At 38.4% G+C, this 22,339-nt stretch overlaps 1 protein-coding gene across 3 annotated transcripts in view; it reads right to left on the reverse strand.

Annotated features, from left to right (window-relative positions):
- ADAMTSL1 (ADAMTS like 1) overlaps positions 1-22,339 on the reverse strand; it is a 495,749-nt gene that overhangs the window by 192,182 nt on the left and 281,228 nt on the right. For all 3 annotated transcript variants that reach the window (XM_039319408.1, XM_039319407.1, XM_039319410.1), the window contains one exon: positions 11,993-12,038. In XM_039319408.1, the coding sequence (XP_039175342.1) occupies positions 11,993-12,038 (46 nt within the window). The remainder of the gene's footprint in view (positions 1-11,992; positions 12,039-22,339) is intronic.

Consider the following 22,339-nt stretch of genomic DNA (forward strand, 5'->3'; position numbering starts at 1 on the left):
GAAGGAATCATTCCAGCCTTTTCTTTCTTTTTCTTTTTTGTGGGAATGAGAGAGAGTGTGTACGGCTAAGAAAGGCATGGAAAGGAAAACAGGCATGAACAATCAAGAGACAGCACACCCATTGGCAGGTTACCTCATAAACAGAGCTGAGTCCAGGTGACAAGAAACCGGTGAAGAAGCATTTGAAGTCATTCAGAGAAATTCCACCTTGATTTACTAGAAATGAGGCTGAGGAATTCCACTTGCCATTTCCAAGAGCAGCATTACAAATATCTTATTGGAACCTTTGTAGTTCTTGCTACCTCAAATGTGCCCAGCTGTCTGGAGCTTGACAAGAGACAAGTTCTTGTAGAAAGAGGGGAATGTAATTATGAAAGCCTGCCTACAATTCCCTCTGCCTTTTTTTTTTTTTTTAAAAAAAGGTCTTTAAGTCAAAGTATCCCAGATGCTGAGTTCTTACAGCATGTTGTTCTTAAACTTTCAGTAGTCCTCTAATATGATTTTTTTCTGTTCGAGCTAGTCTTTGAAGTTGACTTGAAAGCTACAACTGATGCAAAAGATAGCAGTCTGCCTGTTGACACATAGGAACTGATACAGTGCAGACTAGATTAGACTAGACTAGACTAGACTAGAATCTTGGCATGATATTAATCCTAGGACCTGACTTTCTGGATGCTCCATTTTGAATTTAGAAAGAGTAAGGTATTTTTCCCCCCAGCTATCAGACATCTCTATGGTTTGCCCTTGCGGGTCTCTCTTGAACATTTATTTATAATCATGATTGATGATTCTAAGGCCTCAAAGGAAATGGCTTAACTAGTTTTCATATCTGGGCTGTAAAACTGTAGACCATAGATGGCAGCAAGTCTTTGAGGCCAATTAGTGGCTATCCTGATTATTTGAGACCTGCTACAGACAAAATACACATTTATTTGTTTGTTTATCTATTTGACTCTTCCTCAGCTAAGTTATATTTGTTGGATGGAGTTGTCTAAGGAGAGAATTGTCTTAATGGTATCACCTTAGTTGTAAAATACCATTTCCAGAAATGTTCACTGACACAAATTCTTTAATTTCTGGAGCTTTAGATGAATAACATTTTTTTTAATCTTAGGATTTTGAAGTGTTTTATGGGTTGCATTTTTTTGCTTTCAAAAGTTTTAGTATTTTATTGCTTTGCATGCATAGTTTTAACATGAATTTTAACTAAATTTAAATGTTGTACATCAGTGAGATATCTTTGGTTAAGGGCTTCATTGTAATATTGTAAATGAAGTTAAAAAAAATAAAGTGCTGACTTGGGGCAGGAGAACTAGGATTCAAATGAATTCTTAATTGTGACTTAGTGGAGAATTGGGGAACTCAATCTTTTCCAGCTTCACCAGTTTCTCCTTTAAATATGAGTTGCAATAATCATAGCTCATGAAAATTTATTGTGGGGGAAAAACAAAATAATTGTAAAATTATTTAGGGTACATAAAGCATTAGTGAAAGATACATTACCAATTGTAGTTACTGCTGCAAGATTTTGTTGCACATTCACTCCAAGAGATTAAAAAAAAGTGATTTTATTCTACATAAATTATTACACTTTAATGTAAGAGGATAGCTTGTGGGTTTGGGGCCCATGCCTCAGTGCCTCACTCTTGTAATTTTACTTTCCAATGGACAATTTTTCTCTCAACCACAATCATAGGCTCTAGTTTCTTTTAGTTTCTTTTCTTTTTTAAAAAATGAATGACTTTACACACACACACACACACACACACACACATTTTGCTACAATATGCTAGGTGAGACCTGCAGTTTATTCTAATTTCAGCCTTGGCTGATTCTCCTACCTCTACTTGTATAATCTAGAACCAACAGAGAAAGAACATCCTAAGCAACACACAGTATTTCCTGACTACTGAATTTAAGAACAAAAGCTCACACAAAAGCATTATTTTTGTAAAATCCATGGCATTATACTCAATGCCATAGGACTCTGATTTCTGATTCAGCCATGTAAGATCTCTTTAAAACACAACTGCATTTTAATAACCCTTATTTGACAGAGCTTTTCTTTCCCTCAAATAGTATCTTACAACTCATGCTGATATTACTGCAAAACCAATTTCGATATTAAAGATGGTCAACAATTCCTTAAATGCACAGTTATCTTTTCTTTGATTGCAAACGTATCATTCCATCGTAAAACATCTTGCCTACATACAAACAGCAATACTTTCTACCATGCTCTTTATGTGTCCTCAACAAAACTGGCAATGATAAAGAGTTCTTATCAAACTTTTTCTGATACAGACAGTCCGCACTCAATGGCCCTAATTGGGACCAGAATTTCCACTACTAAATGATACAATCACTAGACAAATATCATGTAACCACACTGCTTAAGGATGGCAGCTTTGGTAAGGTTGGTTGTGATTGTTAGGTTGGTTGAGATGCTGTTGTTAGATGAGGACCTCATGCTTCTCCTGCTCTGCCACTATTGCCTCTGCTTCAATCTCTTCACACACCAATGTGCCCATCATCTCTGCCCTTTTGGTTGCCGCCATCTCTTGTCAGCTTGCACCTCTGCTCTCCTGTACTTTTCCACCTTCAGCTGACCTCCCATCGTTGAGGAGCACCTAGTCTGGCCCTTCACGAGGCAGCTGCTGGCTCTGCACTGGTAGCAGCTGTCTTGTGAAGAGCCAGGTTAGACATGCCTTACCAACAGCAGGGGAAGAAGACAGCAAAAGTCTGTCTTCTGGGGGTGGTGCAGGATGATGGAATGCAAGGAGGTGGGTTGCAAGGGTACAATGTGGAATGTAAGGTGCAGGGGGAGGGTGGGTGCAGGGTGGAAGGGGTGGCAGAATATGAGACAGAGTATAGCACTCCTGAGATCATAAGTGGGGAGGGCTGCCAAGTGTCCAAATTATGATAATGTAATCGTGGAGGTACCCTACTATTGAAACTTTAAACAGTTGCTGAGCAAATGCTTGCTAAATGAGGAAACGGTTAGAAAAACTGTTAGAACAATTTTGTAACCTCTCGCATCTCACAGATTCCCCAGGAAGCAGGAATTCTACAATTAAGCGACAGAAAAGCAGTTCTCCTACAACAGTTGAATGGGAGCATCGTCTACATGACGAAAAGGCACAACTGGTTGGGTTAACATATAATGCTGAAGCTAAATCACAATTTTAATCCAGAGTAGTTGGGTTCCCATTCAGTGCCCTGTTGTGTGTTCTGGGATTAAGACAATTTGCGAAAGACTGTAAGGTCAGTGCTCTGCTCTGGTGAACTTTTTCTAAAGGAATCAAGCTACACGTTGCTCTGGATCTAGATTCTTTTTTTATAGCAAAGATACCATTGCACCATAATTTGTTTGTCCTCTGATTTGCAAGATGAGGTAGTACTCCATCTCATAGCTTAGTTGGCTGAAGTAAGTAAGAACAACATAAAGTTCGTATTTTGGAAGTTTTCTGGAATATGAAGATAGGTGGAGGAGAAGGTGACTGAGATTTAATAAGACTTCATTTGTTTAGACCTTCTGATTTATCTTACATAATTAATTTGCTTAATGTACAGAGTGGTAGATCCAGCCTTTGTGAAGGGAACCATACCAGAAGGCCCCCCCCCCAAGTGTGAACTTGAAAAAAATATATTATTAAAAATTTGAAAGGTGAAAATTCAGGTTGTTGTTATGCTTGCAGATGATATTTTTTTCTTTAAAAAAAAAAGATTATTTTCAGGAGAATGAATGGGGGGGGGGTTGGTCACTAAAAATAGAACATATTTGGCAGCTGAAGGTGAATCTCCAGGAAACAAAGGGGTGAAAGAACAACGTTCAAAAACCATGTGTTTCGGGATCTCCAGTATGGTAGAGAAAGCAGTGTTAGAAGTTCCATCCAGCCAAGGAACGTGTGAGTCACTTAAGGAGTTTTGTTTACGCTTCATACCGAGGGTATATAATAACACAGCAAATTCTAAAAATGTATCTTTTTCTTTTGCCGCATTCAGGGTCATTTTCCAAGAAATAACAAAGGATAGTTTTCCTTCAGGGTCGCAGAATGGTTTCAGACAGATTTGCTTGGCTTCTTTCTCTCTCTCAAGTTTTCTACCACAATTCAGAACACAAATAGCTCTTTCTTGCAACCAAAAATTAAGAACTTCTGGGCTGGCTCTTTCTAACACAGTGGTTCTCAACCTTTCTAATGCCGCGACCCCATAATACAGTTCCCCATGTTGTGGTGACCCCCAACCACTTATACATCACTGGGTGCCAGGGGCATGGCCAAAGAAAAGGGGGGAAAAATGGCGGACAGCTTTGTTTGGCGACCCCCGTGAAATGGTCGTTCGACCCCAAATGGGGTCCCGACCCACAGGTTGAGAACCACTGTTCTAACAGTTGCAGCATAGTACTAAATTTTGAAATGCAGGAGGTCATCAGGATAGTCTCAACATTTCTGAAAAGATGTACATATAGACAGGTATGGACGTCTAATACGTCTCTGCTGGGTTTCAAACCAACACTCTTCTATCTGCAAGGCAAAGAGCGATGGCCATTGTGTTACTACGGCAGCGACTCAATTGAAGACTCTTTGTGAAGGACCCCTGAGGAACATCTCGCCTCCTGTGGTGAGGTCCACTCCAATCTTCCTGACCTTCCGTAAAGCCTTGAAACCTTGGCTCTGCCAGTTGGCTCAGGGCTCCAAAGACCGGGCAACATGTTGGAGATGTTTGATAGATTCATATCAGATCCCACCCATTCCCTCCCTGCTCATCCTACTCCCTCCCTCCCCATCTTTTAGCTATTGTATTTTGTATTTTTATACTTTTGTAGTATTTTATTTATATGGTTTTATTTTTTTTTAATATTGTAAACCACCCATAGCTACCCTCTGGTAAGATTGGTGGCCAAAACTTTGATAAGTAAAATAAACAAATAAATAAACTAGCGAACTGCTGGGATTAGCCTGTAACAAGTTGAAAAACATTTAACTGAAACAGGCGGGAGTGCTAAAGGCACTTTTGAAGTTGATTAATAAAAAAAATGCCCTGAGTTTTTTTTGAACATGAGTGGGGGATTAATAGAGGTTGTCTTCCATTTTTGATGTTACTTGTCCATTCTGGTGACAGCGTAACTCAGCAGCGTGGACGAGCCCTAAAAAGAATGTTGGTCAATAGCAACATCTTTTTTTTATTTTATGTTTAAATGAAAAATACAAACTTGCAAAGGAATATTAAATTTGCATGAAGTGAATTAGGTCACTTTTCAGAACGATGTTTTAGTTCTCCCTTAATTATACTGCTGGTACCCAGGAGCACCTCAAATATGCATTTAGATTTACATCTAAAGATTTGCATTTATTTAACAAATTGGACTTAAGTCTCTGTATTGACAATGGTATCTTGATGTAGCTTCCCGATAAGCTGTGGAACATAGTGTTGGGCACTGGCTTGTTGAATGCAGTGGCCCATAGGAATATGGAACTTAACATATTTTACGCTTAAAGTATTTATTGTTATTATATTGTGAGACATTATGCTTGCTTTCCCCCTATGTATTCTAGCATAGAATGAAGTCAAACAAATTCTTCAAATTAAAACTTGAGAAGGAAGGACTGCTCTCCCAATGCAATACTGGGAACTAATAAAAGCTCCAAGTATGGAAAAATAAACTAATATGTTCAATATGCTGCACTCAAGCATAATAAAAAAGAAAGAGCAAAGCTTCTAATATTATATAAAGCAAGATCATAGAACATGGGTTCCTAAAACTTTCGATAGCAGATTCGGAAAAGAAAAATGCAGTGAATGCAAGAGAAATCCGAAGAAGCTTTTTGTCAGTTTTATCTGGATTTCTTCAATTTACTTCTTTGGTTATTGCCGTTCTGCTCTTGTGAAAGCAATGAATGCTTGAGAGAGAAAAAGATGCACCTCTTTTGTGTGCAAAATGGAACCGCTGGGGAAATAAGATCAACCTTAAGAGAAATGTTGTGTGTGTGCCACATGCTAGAAATAAGAAAATAAGAAACAAATGTGTACTTATCACATCAAAATTGGGATAGTTTAGAAATTCCATCAGTGAATACTAGTCCTGGATATCTTCCCATAGGCCCCTCCATTTTTAGTGTCAATTTGTCAGTTTCCCCTCTGGTTGTTTTGATATATGTATTATGTAATATATATATGCAGGTACTATTATAAGAGGAACAGGAATTTATTTTGTTATAAAGGCTTGGCTGCTTCTTCACGTGTGATTGATCTATTCCCTGGACTCTGAAAGAACAATTTTGAACTATCTCTGCAACATATGTACAGAAGAGAATTCAAAGACAGTTTTGTGAGGCATTTATAATATTTCCTAGTCATTAATTCCAGTGCAAATATACTACTATTTATGCAAGGATCAGGCTCACTTTGATTCACATCTCTAAATGAATTTCAAACAATATAGACAGGAGGAAATAAAAAATAAAAACTGCATGGGATCATAGATTTCCCAGATCCGGACATATTAAATCCACAGAGCGAAAACATGTAATGCTAAATGAAGGTTTCCTTGAATCTTTGGGAGAGAAAAGAGTTATGGATTTCAATCATAATAAAGTCTCTAACCAGCTGCTTGCCTACCATACTATTTTCCCTCCAAAAGGGAGAATATGATGCTAAATATCCTCAGAGGTATATTATGAAAAAAGCCACATATTACTTTGGTTCTTTTATCAACTTTGTGGAAAAAATTCATTTCCAGTTACAAGCCAGTTAGGAAACTGGAGTAGGAACATGGAGAAAACTCACATTAGTCATCAAAGCTCATTTTGAACTTCCAGAGGAAAGATGGACTAACTGTAACAAACATGATGGCAAGATGCTGTGGTGCATTCAAAGTTACAGCAATGAATAAGGTCTGTTGAGAACTATTCTGTAGATGGCAAAATGCACTTAGGTCTATCAGAAGTGCTAGCTATCCAGTCTCCAGGTTATAATGAATCCAAATTATTTTAAAATGGGGATGCTACCACTAGAGTTTCCTTAAGCCTAACCATAACCATGATTATTCTGCTAAGAGGAGAGATAGAAAGGAGGAGAGTATGTAACCTCTGCTCCCTTGGATCAGGTCAACTATCTCTCTATTATACATCTCAAGGAAGGCAATGCCTGTCACTAATGATGACACGGTCTAAGGACACAACAGATACCAAAGATCAGGTAAGAATGCCCAGATCCACAAATTGTAACTGTTGCTGTGACTACCTTAATCAAATATTTGCTGCTGGCTTGAATGTCTAGTAATGGTCTCCAAGAACACGTCAACAATGATAGGCTCTTAATGCACTTTTGAGAGAGAAAAAATAGTGCATTGAATTATCTCTTGGCAGACAAAAATAAACCCCCAAGATGCAGTTCTAGTAAAATAAACAAACCTTAGTTACTGTAATTGCTGCCTTGGTTGCCAGGATTTTGAGAGGCATTACCCAGGAGGCATTGGCTTGGCAATGTTTAATTATGGCACCTCCCACATAGCATGAAGCAAGTGTCTATCTCCCCCCCCCCAAATACTTTTCCTGAAAAAACAACAGGAAAATAGGGGATGGGCTGAGGAGTATATCCCTTCTTCTACTAGGCTACAATCCTTCTTTCATCCATTGATGTCCACTTAGCAATCACTGAAGTTAACAAACGTGTACCAAAAGGCAACCACAGAAAATGTTCTTCCTTGCCTTGTCTGTAATTAAAACAAAATAATTCTGTGGGGAATAAGCTTGTGGGCGGGGGGGGGGCAGCAGAAGATAAAGAACATGGCCTTCACATTCTATACAAAGTAGCAGAACTTATACCAGTTTGTTGGTGTCTCCATGTGGGCATTATTATGTAAATTGGCTCAAAGTTAGACCTTGATCTTGCCTTCCCATCTGTCCTGTGTCCCCTTTGTCCATGCAGTCTAATTCAAAAGTTGATAAAATAAGGGATTGCTTAGGACAGGGGTGTCAAACTCAATTTCATTGAGGGCTGCATCAGCATTGTGGTTGTCCTTGGGGGGCCAGGTAGGTGTGGTCAGGGTGGGCACGGCCTACTGGGTGGGCGTGGCTGGAGTGGGTGTGACCTACTGGGTGGGCATGGCCAGCTCTACATCGTTCGCGTCAAAGGTTCCTGTGGGGATCTGGGCAGGAGTGGGACAGATCTGAGGGTCTCTGGCAGAAGGGGGTGGGACTAGGGCAAGTGCCAAGGCATGGTCCACTGAAAGAGCCTGCCGAAACCCCTCCCCTGGAGCCCATCAAGCCGGATATGTGAAGTAGGCCAGGGCCATTTGCTGGCCACTTCCAGGCGATGGTGCATTTTTTCATTCCTCACAAAGGGTGACACCTCCCCAGCGTGCACCCAGGGGGCAGGACCAATGTGACAAGGGCCGATCCCTCCCTATTTCTAGACGGCCTTGTAGAGCTAAGACTGAATGCGTTTCAGCATAGATGGCCACCACAAAATTGTACATTGGCTCCCGGGTGGCCAGGGCTGGGACCGAGGCAGCGGGGGCCATTACCTCACTGTTTCCAGGATGGCTTCGCGGGCCACATGAAACCACGTCGCGGGCCGCATCCGGCCCCTGGGCCTTATGTTTGACATGTATGGCTTAGGATAATGCATGAGATCTCATTGCTACAGCCAACACCCCCCCAAATAACATTTCTAGATATTTTATTTTTCCTCCTCAGTTAAAAAGCATACTTCTAGTATGTACAAATAAACAATAAACTCAAAACACTCTTATTTAGCAAAAAGAGAATGGTTTATGTTTAGCATTATCACTGCTGGAATTGCTGTTCTCAAGTGTTTGTTTAGCACACAATGGACTATGTGTATAAATTCATGTGTCTGTATGTATATTTTGTTTTATTAACTATGGGTCAATTGGCTACACATTTGTTTCTCTGTTATTGCTTAGAAGAATGATCTAGGACAGCAGCTTGGGCTATCTTTTAGGAATCATAGCAATCCCCTAAAATCAAGCTTTAACTAAACAAGTTGATAAATGAGAAATTATTTGGGACTGCCTTATGCTTAGCAAATAGATTATTTAGTATATTTTAAGTTATAATTTATAAAATAAATATTTTAAAAATAGTGTTTAATTATGTATTGTTAACATATTTCAAAAAAAGAAAAAAGAGGTGGCTATAAAGTTTATTCTTTAATATTAATATTAATATGCTTAATATTTCTCACTTGGGGCAGGGCCATAGAATGTATCTTTTTATAGACTTCTTTTTAAATAGATGAAAGCAGAAGTTTACAGATGAAAGCAGATGTTATAGGGTATGCAATAGACAGCAATTCTTAGAATCTACATAATACTGAAGTTCAGTTAGTCCTAAGATGCAGCCATGAAATATTCAACAAAATAGGAAACTCAAGGCTTTCCTCAAACCATCTCAAAAAGATCTGGAAGCTGAGGTAAAGGGGCATTTTTTAAGCAAGGAACAAAGCAAAATTTTTCGAGGTGCTGAATGCTTAATGATGAGGGTACAACAAAAAGGGTTATTGTTCCAAAGTGAACCTTCCTCCAGAGATCTCAAAGGAAGAACTGGAGCACATGCCCCCACAAAACATTTAGGGTCTAATAAATCAATATCTATACTGTGAAGCAAGTTTGAAACAAATAGGTAGTCAGTCCAATTTGTGGACAATAGGCTTTATTCAAGTTACTTGAGTATACGTCAAGTAATAAAGCCATGAAGCAGCAACAATTTATCTTAGAGCAGTGATGGCGAACCTTTTTAGAGACCGAGTGCCCAAAACCTGCCCCACCCCTGTGCCACACTGCCCCCACCCCACCCACCCACAGGGCCACCCTCTGCCTCCATGGCCCGCAGCATCATCTGCGTGCGACAGGTGCGAGGGCGGAGTCTTGTCCCTGCTGCGTGGCTGCCATGTCCTTGGCTGCGCTGCTCTGTGCAAGCCACATCTGGGGGTGACTCTCCTCTGGGGGGGGCTGCTGGTGAGGAGGGGGCCGGGGGAAGGCAGGACTGGGGCGATGGCACACATGACCACAGAGTGGGCTCTGAGTGCCGCCTCTGACACGTGTGCCATAGGTTTGCCACCACTGTCCTAGAGTATAACCATGTATAATAGATTCTTCTATAGTGAGTTAATAATATGAATTATTGAAGAAATAGTTAACAGAATGGTAGCTGATATGGAAATACTGCTGCACATCAAGTATGCACCAAAATTGCTTTTTGAATTAATTCTGAATTTCAATTGTCCTGTTATTTTTAATCCTCTATGGCAGTGGTTCTCAACCTTTTTAATGCCGCGACCCCCCAACCGGTCATAAGTCGAGGACTACTCAACCGGTCGTAAGTCGAGGACTACTCAACTGGTGCAGCACCGTTTGCAGAATGGGACTTTTGGTGGGCTCAGCAGGGCAGAGACAGCCTGGACAATTCCTATTGGTTTTTGAAAGTCAATAGAATTAGACTCTATTCAAAAGAGTCTATTCTATTGGCTTTCAAAAGCCAATAGAATAAAAGGGAGTAGTACAGCTAAGGAAAAGGGGGAAAAATGGCGGACTGTGTTGTTTGGCGACCCCCGTGAAATGGTTGTTCGACCGCAAATGGGGTCCCGACCCACAGGTTGAGAACCACTGCTCTATGGAGACAACCATTTTTAGGATGATTTACAAGACTTTTGTTTCCTTGGACCTCTGATAACTATGAGAGTTTAGTGGGTCCCAGAAGCCTAAAACCTGGGACAAAGGCTAGAGGCCAGCTTGTCTCTATGTAGTTTCCGCAGTCCTCTAGGATTCTTGCATACTTCTGTTTGGGACAGTTATCTGTGAATCTTTATTGTGCAGATAAATGTTTTCAGTATCATAGCCTAAGATAAGACCTATCCTAAGAACAACATTAAACAGAAAGAGAGAGAGAGAGAGAGAGAGAGAGAGAGAGAGAGAGAGAGAGAGAGAGAGAGAGAGATGGCAAAGTTCAGCCATTCCTATAAACAAAAGCTTCAATTTAGGTGTAATCCCAGCTTCCCAGCAGGGTGATCCAGCAAGAACAAACTAACCCCAAGCAACAATTTAAATCCCATCAGTTGTGACAATGTCTCTTTCATTTCTCTTCTGCAGAACCATGGTGTTTTTCTTGACCGAGGTGAATTAATCTCGTTGGTCTTCTCAATGTCCCGGTGAAGTGAAAGTGCCTCGCAGCTGGAGCACAACCCAAAAAGCCACAGGCAGCCTTATTTACCCAACAGTTCTCCAGTTGTTCCCAATGAAGGAAGCATATAACTAGACTGAAGGAAGACTCCAGTGACTCCAAAGGGACTCTAGTGTAAGCCTATGAAAACTAAAGTGATTTACATGCCAAGGAAATCAATGGGACTTAAGCAATTTCAGCCAAATTAAGAAAGAGAATACAGAGAGGATATTCATGAACAATGTTCATTATGAGAAAAAGAACCCAAAATGTTAAATTTAAGGCTTACTGGACAAGTCCAGAAAGTTAAGAAAGAAAAAGCCATGGGTAAAAGACTTCCTTCTTTCAAGGCTTTAGTGCAAAAGGAGATTAAATACACTTTCCTTGTAAGAATGAGCACTTTGTCAGTGTGGGAGGTAATGCATCTTGTACCCAATCAAGAACATTTTGACCATAAATATGCATACACACGACCATCATTTATTTGAGATTCCATATTTCACTAACATAAACTTAAGACTGTTGAGTCACTTTCTAGTGTATCCCTTCAGCATAGTGGCAAATGTTACAGTTATGTGGAATTTGGATAACCTTTTTTTTTTAAACACACACACAACATAACCACAAACAAATAAATAGGCAAAAAGTAACAAATGTGGGAGAGGGAAATCTGCAGAGTGATAGAGCCATACCATAGAAGGGGCTTCCTAGTGATTCAATTAACCCTTTACACATGAAGAATGAGGAAAACAATTTTGGGACTACAGAAGATCTACTGCAGTAATATTTGAAAATCATTTACTTACCACATTGCTGCATGTTCTATATCTAATATTCCGTCCTTCGCAGCTCCTACATCCAGGAAAAAGGGGGGAAAAAAGCACATATCACATACTAACCAGCAGAATGTTCCTAGTTGCTCAAGTAAAAGTCATCTCCACCTATCATTTACCAGTCATTTACATGGAATTCGCCGTTCCAACTGTTGAATATTGTTAAATGCATTTTTGTCACTATGTATTGTACTGGAGCAAAAATACACATTCCATGCGCAATTTCTCTTATTCTCTTGTTACTATTTTTGTGCCTGCAAAATTGCATGGCAGTCATCAAGAAGAGATTACGATTGCCTAATTATAGTAAATTGTCCACAGTTTGCTATCCTTGTTGATTGTAGAAAAATAAGATCCTCTTTATGTTAATAGGCTAAATTTTATTAATGTTATAACCATCTGTGGACTATAGTCCACTTTATCTTTTTCAGGTGTATGTGGTGTTATTTCCTATTCATTGGGCCTGGAAGCAGTTAAGAGAATAGTTACAAGAAAATTTAGCACAGGAGTTGCTGATAATTACCTATAGACATTCAATAAACATTCGTTAAAAAGTTTGGATACTGACATAGACATTATTTTATCGGGGTGGTGACATTAATTGTGAAGTTGCTGAATCTCACATGTCTAGCTATATTCAAACTAGGAGTAAACAAAATAGTTTAATAGCGATGACCACAATATTACCATGTGGTTAAATATATTTTTCATTGGGCAATACCTTGGAAAGAAAACAGTACATTTGAACCAGCACTCTAAATCAACAAGCAATTTCATAATCTCATAGAATCATACCCACATGCAAGAGAAAAGGCCACTAGTACAGTCATTTTCAAAAAATGGAAAAGGCTGCTACATTCAAAGGAGAAAACTTTGGTTTGTTGAAGGCTTGGATTCCTTTGGGTTACCTGTATTTTAATTGTCATTTTTTAAAATGAATGTTAAAATTAAAATCCACAACACTGCTGGATATTGAAAGGAGTGGCATAAACAGAAAAAGTTGCTTCACAGTCTACCATAGTACCCTCCAATAACACTGTATATTTACTCATTACTTACATTTCTTTAAGTTTCAGTTGTCTCCTGATGAAAAAATTCACAAGTTAGGCTAGAATATTTTATAACTTAGTACAGTTTGGTCCAAATGATGTCACAATAAGAGAGGCAGTGAATTTAGTTGTGTTTCCCCAAATGAATTAATTTAATCAGATCCTTTGGCGATGCCTGGGGACATTGTTCCCTACAATCTAACTGAATTTGTTTACTCAGTTTGCAGAAAATTGCTATCTATACATTTATATTGATATTATATTTATATAACTTACATTGACATACAAATTATAGCCATATGTTCAGATATTATTAATGCCACATTACATATCAACATGATTGCTGCAAACAATTTATTTTCACTGAGCATAAATCATCATCCTTATTTCTTTTTTTAATTGCAGACTTAAAAAAACAACAACCATGTTTTCTGTTGCATTTGTAACTGAGTAGTTACAAATGCAACTTTGGGTACTTTTAACAATGCTTAAAAGAAGTTTTTGGTAGCATGTGAGGGAAATCCACCTAATATATCCCTTTAATTCTAGACAAACTGACTGGCAAATTTCTCTTCCATTGGAGAAGTGTCCAGTTCTTGACCAATTGGTTGGTTTTTGCAATGGCATATGGGAATTACCTTGATGAAAACTTGCCAGACTGGACAATAGTTAGACAAGTGGCAGCTAATCTGATTCAATATACTGTATATAAAATGATGAAATAATGAAGCATAACAAAATAAACATATAATAACACAGGGACACAAAACTCATATAGCCAGCATCTGGGGAAAGAACTAGGTCTTTAGGACTTTCTTAAAGTAACGAGATGAACCAATTTTAAGGGGGATGAGCTGCAGTTTCATAAAGCAGATAGTATGGCAGAGAAAGACAGCTATCAGAAAGGAGAGCGAGGCAGATGAAATCCAAACCCAGAGAATGAAGGAATTTTTAAGTGACCACTAATCCCTTGAACTGTACACAGACTCTCACTGGTAACTAGTGCTGCTCAGGAAACATTGGTATTACATAATTGTACCAAGGTTCACTATAATTATTTGTGCTATGACATTCCGGACCAGCTTTAGCTTCCAAGTGGTCTTTAAGGGCAGCTCAATATATACAGTGCATTGTTCCCCATTAATCCAGGACAGAGGTAAGTAAGGCATCAATGACTTAGTTATCATAGTTATATAAACTATTATAAATTTCATACTATGATAATTGCCTTCTTTATATACGTGAGTCAAACAGAACGTAATTATGCTGAATAACAAGCATAAAATGCTTTTCTGTGTCTTAAAACAGGCAATATTAAAAAATAAAGAACCCAAGTTATATGAACATATATATAAAGTGGTCTTATTTCTTTCATCCAGCTGGGGTAATCTGGACAACAAAGACTGTATCCTTTCAATTACTATAGACTCACAACCCTAAATTTGGGCCTTCATCTGCTGTGAACTTTATCTGTTATGTGAGAGTAGTTGCTGAAGCAAGTTTTTCATCCGATCCTTCTCCTGATGTTTTAGTCATCAGCTGCTTGCTTTGCTGCAGACTTTAACTTAAATATTGTGTGAATGAATTTTATTGGTTAGGGTGCTTTCAACCATCAACGTTCTCTTAGATAGCAGTCTGAAATTCATCTGAGATTGTCTATATTTCTATTATCTTGAAATACAGAAAACATACAGGAACACTCATGCTCTTTCTCTCCTCTGTCCAACAGAAACAGGCAAAGAATATTATCCAGTTTCCCAGCCCATTCCTGAGAGCTTCCATTAGTTATGGCAAAAAAATCCCACTTACTATACACTTACTATAAGTGATTAGTTGCATTTACATTAACAGACTTAATTCTATTTTTTCCATATAAGCCATCTCACATTTTTACATTTCTTAAGTAATGGATTTGAACCCCATTCGTGATGGGGATCGGGGATTGCAATTATTCCCCATGAACGAGGAATTCCCAGTAAGTGCGGATCAACCCCGACTGCTCTTTAGAAGGCCAGATCCTGAAGTTGAAACTCAAGTACTTTGGCCACCTAATGAGAAGGAGGGATTCACTGGAGAAGAGCCTAATGCTGGGAAAGATTGAGGGCAATAGAAGAAGGGGACGACAGAGAGTGAGATGGCTGGATGGAGTCACTGAAGCAGTAGGTGTGAATTTAAATGGACTCCAGAAGATGGTAGAGGACAGGAAGACCTGGAGGAACGTTGTCCATGGGGTCGCGATGGGTCGGACACGACTTCGCAATTAACAACAACAAGTATTGGATATAAGAGTTTAAAAAAGGGGGGGGGAAGAAGAAGAATGAAAAAGAAACAAAAAATAAAAAAGAAGAGAAGAAAGCAGTAATAACAGAACATAAGAAATAATATAGTACTTAGAATATACCTGATATGATCTTGAATTAATGCACATTAGTATGTTTAGACCTTTTTTAAAAAATTCTGTTCCCAGTTTGCAACTTGACCATGCTTTCATATATACTGCATTTTATATTATATATGCAGCCTTTCCCCAATCAATGTTAATCCAGAAATGTTGGGCATATTACTGTTTGAGTGGGAATACTGGCCTACAACAGGTACACAAATGATTCTGCCAATTTTTTAAAAGCCAGACTGATGTTCTTCCTTGGTAAAACAAGTTTATATATTGTGCGTCCTGCACAGCCTTGGGTACAGCCCCTAGAGACATCCAAAATTTGTTACCCAATTGTTTGTGATTGGCCAAACACTTAAAATTCAATAAGGGCAATTTGAAAACATACAAAAAACCCTGAGATTTTAAAAGACCCTGCTGAAAATATAAGTAGAGACTGTTTTGATTTAGGTCTTAATCTTTAGGATCAGAAAAATGGGCAAGGAATAGATTAAACTTCCACTGGTAACTTTAAAAAAAAAAAGCAACCATATTTTATGAATATTTTTCCTGCAGCAGTAACAAAATAAACAACCAACTGGAACAATGCCAGCAGCAGTCACTGCACTCAGCAAACTGTCTAGGAAAATCAAAACACAAATCATAATCTTTGAGCTGCCAGAGGCACACATCTGGCAAGTAGTATGGGATAATGATCCGAAATGAGAACAAGACAAGAAGTAATAGAGCAGGAGACTAAAAACTATTAAAAATTAATACTTTTAGCCTAAATAACATTTCCCCGATCTCAGGTTTTAGAGAGTCAGCGTTTCTGATGTAAATAATTTGTCACAGGCGAAATGAACTGAATGCCAGCCTTTGTGTGAGAGGAAGGAAGAGATCTGAGCTTCACACAAATGTCCCTAGGATGCAATGCACTCTAAATTACATCAATGTAATTTTATAACATTCATAAAGGGTAATAAAGCTGCATTAAATTTATTCCTAATATTATTAGAACAGCATTTGGTAACCCATTCAACCCTCCTTTACTGAGTTGCCTCTTTGAACTTAAAGGGCTGTATCCCAAGCTTTGACTGGATCTTTTCAGTGGAAATGCAAAATCCAGATTCTCCTATATAATCCTATGGCACACCATGGTTATTTTGGAAGTCTCTCCACAATTCAGGACAATATTCACCTCCATAAGCTCTGGATCAGTATTTTTCAACCTTGACAATTTTAAGGCATGTGGACTTCAACTCCCAGAATTCCACAGCCAGCAATGCTGGCTGTGAAATTCTGGGGTTGAAGTCCACATGCCTTAAAATTGTCAAGGTTGAGAAACACTGCTCTAGATCCTAGAGAAGAATAGCGACAGTATGAAAGAAAACCATTTCTGCTCTGACTTCCTCTCAAAAAAGGAACCTAATATAACTCTTAAAAACTTCAAGTCAGAATGTAAGCCTAATAGGGAAAGAGATATATAGCACTGGAGGACACTTAAGAATGGAACAAAAAGGCCAGTTCACTGTGGCACCGTGTTACTTGGTTTAAGTTTAATAATAAACAAACAAAATAATCTGGGAAACCATGAAGCTAAAGGAAATTGCTATAAATAAGATCTCTTTTTTATTCTTTTTAAAAAGAAGATAATATGGAACACTATCTTCCAGGTGTTTGACTGTGATTTTTTTTTTTCTAATAACCACGTGAACAAATGCTACCAAAAAGGTTGGTATGGCGGCAGTTAAGTAAATGCATCACAGGAAACCACAAGGATACCAAAATGAAGTAACATAGATCGTGATGCCACCCCACCCCTTATGCAAATATGGAAGGGTGGAGTTTATGCCATGATTATTGCAATGCACATTTTGCTCTTTGCCCTCGCGTGAATGTTAATGAATTCAATATTCCCAATATTTTTTAAAAGCGAAACAACTTAGATCCAAATCCGTAAGGAACACAAGCAAAGATTTTCTTAGTGACTGCTCCATGCTCCTCATTTCCGGTCAAGAGAATGCTCTTTGCTGTCTTTCCATAAGGAGGCAAACATTTTCTGTGGAGATGAGTTTCATTGTCTGGAGTGCTCCTGCTTATGTATTTTGTTCACAGACACTAGGTTCAGCCTTCAAATAGGAATAGTAAAGAATCTTGCCTTATCTAACAAAACCTAACAAAAAGAGCCGTATCTAACAAAATGAAATTCAATGTAGACAAAAGTAAGGTTTTACACTTAGGCAAGGAAAACCAACTGTATAGGTACAGACTAGGTGACACTTGCCTTAATGCCTGTAATGGTGAGAGGGATCTTGGAGTCCTAGTGGACAATTATTTAAATATGAGCCAGCAGTGTATGGCAGCAGCCAGAAAGCCAGTACAGTTCTAGGTTGCATGAATAGAGATAGAATCCAGCTATCACGAAGGTCTAGTGCTGTTTTACAAAGCCTTAGTAAGACCACACTCGGAATATTGCATCCATTTCTAGTCACCACAATACAAAAAAAGATGTTGAGACTCTGGAAAGAGCAGAGAAGAGCAACAAGAGTGATTAGGAGGATGGAGGCTAAAATATACAAAGAATGGTTACAGGAATTGTGTTATGTCTAGTCTAATGAGAAGAAGGACTACGGGTGACATGATAGTAGTGTTCCAATATTTGAGGGGCTCCTACAAAGACAAGGGGATCAATCTATTTTCCAAAGCACCAGAAGGCAAGACAAGAAACAATGGATGGAAACTGATCAAGGAGAGAAGCAATCTAGAACTAATTCCTAATGGTGAGAGAAATCAACCAATGGAATAGCTGCCCTAAGAGGTTGTGGGTGCTCCATCACTGGAGGCTTTTCAAAGAAGAGACTGGAAACCATTTGTCTGAAATGGTTTCCTACTTGAGCAGGGGGTTAGACTAGATGACTTTCCAGGTCCCTTCCAATTCTATTATTCTATTGAACTCCAAGTGCCAATCAATGTCAACTAAACCATACTAGATAATGAATGGTATGGCTTAGTAGCTGCCTTTACACAATGCACCCAGGAAGAAAACTTTGGTGCCAGTGGGGAATGCAGTGCCAATTTTAATCCCTACTCTTACAAAATGTTACCCTTTATTTTCAGACTTGTATTTAATTTAATAGAAGAGCCGAGGTGGCGCAGCAGTTAGAGTGCAGTACTGCAGGCCACTTTAGCTGACTGTGTTCAGCAGGTCAGCGGTTCAAATCTCACCGGCTCATGGTTGACTCAGCCTTCCATCCTTCCGGGGTAGGTAAAATGAGGATCCAGATTGTTGGGGGCAATGTAAATATATATATACATTGCTTACTGGTGTACACCGCTTAGAGAGTGCTTGCACTTAAAGCGGTATATAAGTCTCATAAATAAATAAATAAATTCCAGTTCAAAACAGATGCTTTTGTATAGTGTTATATGCTAATGGGATAAAGAAGAGTAAAATGTGTGATTATTTAAATTACAGACTTAGCTACATCAGTTGTAGTCAGGGCTAGGTGCATAGGAAAGAAGTGATAGGTATTTGTACTTCCTCTCCTCCCTCCCTCCCTCTGATTTTATATGTTTGCACTGGTCTTTGCCTGATATGTTTAGTCTCATGCTGAGGGCATTTGGAATGCATCAGACAGGATGGATCAGCCTGAGATCCTTGAAAATCTACTGCCAATCAGAGTACATAACATTTGATTAGAAGAACAAATTATCTGATTGAGCTTAAAGACATTCACATGAGTTGCCTGCTAGGTCCCCACAAATTGCAATTATATTTATTAGGAATTAGTCCTGCCATTTGACAAAACAGAGCTATTCTGAGCAATCTTTGCTATACTGGCCTCCTCCAACCCTACAGTTAGGCAATGGCAGCTGCTTATAGCGAAAAATAATTTGGAATGTATTTAATTAATGATTCATAATTAACGTGCTGCAATCATTCAGCATTTTAAAACCGGAACAAAAGGACCAGCTACCTCAGAATGTGTTTGTGATTTTTCATGCAATTGGAACACAAAACACATATTAGAACACGATGATGATTTGATTAGCTAATCTGTCATCCAAATTCCCTACTGTTTTGTTTTTTTTTAACTTTATATGTGTTACCTATATTCGGATTGTGCTTTTTAACCTTCAGGGCACATCATGGTTTTGACATGGTAAAAAAATTGTGGCTTAGAAGAGAGCATCAGTTTTATAGACAAGAAAGAGTTACTGAAAGATGACAATTTCTTTAATGTTGCCCAGGTGATGATCAAAAGAATTAAATCCACCCCACAACCAACATTCTTCATATGGAATTTTAACAATTCTCGAATGCTTCATCACTGGAGGTTTTTAAAGAAAAGACTGGACAGCCACTTGTTTGAAATAGTGTAGGTAGGTTCTCCTGCTTGAGCAGGGGGTTGGACTAGAAGGCCTCCAAGGTCCCTTCCAGCTCTGTTCTGACTGGTCAAGATTCCTGGGTAACTTCATTCACCCAAACTGACTGTGACTAGAAAGCTGCTTCTGCACTGTGCAGATGATGCTGTTTCTCTATCTAGAGTTAGCCCAAAAGATGTACTGTTGTTTGGACCACTAGCTGACAATCAGTCCAGTAAGAGAAAAAAACGGTGTGCATGTTCTAATTGGGCTTTCTAGTGTTTATTTGTTTCTTAATGGCCAGGATACTGAGCAAATCCGACAATTTTAATACCTATGTATAACATTTCATTCTTTCCTCCATGAACTGCTTGCTGACACTCTGCCATCCAATCTGCATCAAACGGGGCCTGTTTTTCTGTAGCAAAGGACAGTTTATCTGTGCTGCACTCCAGGTGTTCAGTGTTAAACTTTGCCTCCATTGTTTCAGGGCATTCCTATTTGGATTTGGGACTTTAATCCCACTGTGGAATGTCTGCTTTCAAAGTTTTTCTGTTCTTCTTGGCATGGCCAAGTGCATATCGACTGTGTTCTGTTTAGAGGCCAGTTCTTCCTTTGTGGAATATACGGCTTGCGTTCAAGCATTTAGGTTTTGGTTGAAAGTGATCTATGCAAATAAATCTTTAGGCTATTTGTTTCTCCTTCAGAAAAGATAATTGTGTTAGTGTTTTGTCAAAGACATTCTTTAATAAACTAGACTTTCCATACATTTCTCGACTAGGCAAAATCTATCCTTAGCATTTACATCAAGGACAATGAAATCAGTTCTTCACTGGGTAAACTCTGTTCCCCATTACATTTTAAGTTATCTTTTAACTTCATTAAAGGCCATACAGTTTACCTGGATATTTTTGACATTCCAAACTATTTAGCTAAATTTGCTAGCATTCAATTCAATTTTATGACTTCTGCTCTTCTAGATGGATATTTTACAAGTATCCTTTATGCTGAACATGTTATTAGGTAGATGAGGGAAAATACATTTTAATACTTATTTTCTTTGCATTTTATTATGTCTCACAAAGTAAATTACTTACAGCAATTCTATCTAAATTTAAATTTCAGGAAGGAGTATTTGCTCTTTCAGAAATATTTTATTTTTTTATTAGTACATTTTAAGACTGCCTCCCTGCGGATTCATGAGATTATCCCCAAACATTCATAGCTTTTAATGAATTCCTCTATTTTATCCTAGTGGAACTAAATTAAATTCATAGGTATAGCTATAATTACTATGAATTTTCACAAAAGTCTCATAATGCTCTTTTAGAATTTATAGAAATATAGAAGTAATAAAATGTAAAGACATTTTATTCAAGAGCAGTTAGACCTCAAGTGAAGAACTGGTACAGAACTAGATTTTTTTCCCCAAAGATATTACACAACCAAAGGCCGGTCATGAAAATCCATTGCTGGCTTACAGAATTATGCTGACAAAATTACTGATGTTAAGTGATATAGATTATTAGTTTCACTAGAGTTACAATTTATATTGGAGATTTGGCCTTATTTTTAATTTTGATATATTTTAATATACTACAATCAGAGTTACTGTTAGAATAATTTGTTGTGACTTGGAAACTTTGTGTATTCTGCAGGCAAAATGAACTAGAAGCAGATGGAGTTTTGAATTTATATCCAAAAGAATCATCCCTATGAGGGATGATTACAAATAATAACTGACTTTTTGGTGCTGCTTTGAAGAACAAATTCTATTCATCATAGATGTGCAGGTAGAAAGAAGTATGAAGGCTTCAACAAACATTTTAAGCCTATGTGCATTGAAGTTTTGAAAGCATGCTGTTAGAATGCTCACAAATGTCTGCCTTCTTAGGTGCAGTTAGCAAAAACACCCATTAATTAAATGGTGTGGCTTTTACCCTCAATTCCTGCTAGTTTCCCAAGATGGGCGTAACTGGGAGTTACTTTTTTTTTCTGGGCAGGATAACACCCTTCATTTCCCAAGAATATCCATGGATCTTATGTGGAGACTAGAAACTGTTTTGGACAGACTAGCATTTTGCCATATGTCAGCGTTCTATTTTTAATTCTTTTTTTTTTTTTAGTCAGATGGTGCAAAAACATTGGCCAGCACCATCAGAGATGTCCACGTATTCCATTTTGTCTACCTTTTTACAAGCCAACAGTTATACTGGATCTGTGATAATAAAAGTGCTTGAATATGAGTACGAAGACAAAACAGCAGCAAGTGAAAATCCTCAATGCATTTTATTAATCAAATGGGGGCAACTATTGGTGGTTAGCAACATCAGAGTTTCTGGGTGTGCAGCTAACGAGTAGGCTAGCTTGGTCGCTCAGCAGTGAGACACTGGTGAAGCAGGCACAGCAGCGCCTGCATTTTCTGTGTCGCATAAGAAAAGTACATTTTCCTTCCCTTGCCCTGACACTTTCTATAGAGGGACGATTGAGAGCATCCTGTCATATTGCATTACTGTATGATTTGGAAGCATT

Source organism: Crotalus tigris, unplaced genomic scaffold (genome assembly GCF_016545835.1).
Source record: "Crotalus tigris isolate CLP2741 ecotype Arizona unplaced genomic scaffold, ASM1654583v1 scf7180000023589.2044511, whole genome shotgun sequence".
NCBI lineage: Eukaryota > Metazoa > Chordata > Lepidosauria > Squamata > Viperidae > Crotalus > Crotalus tigris.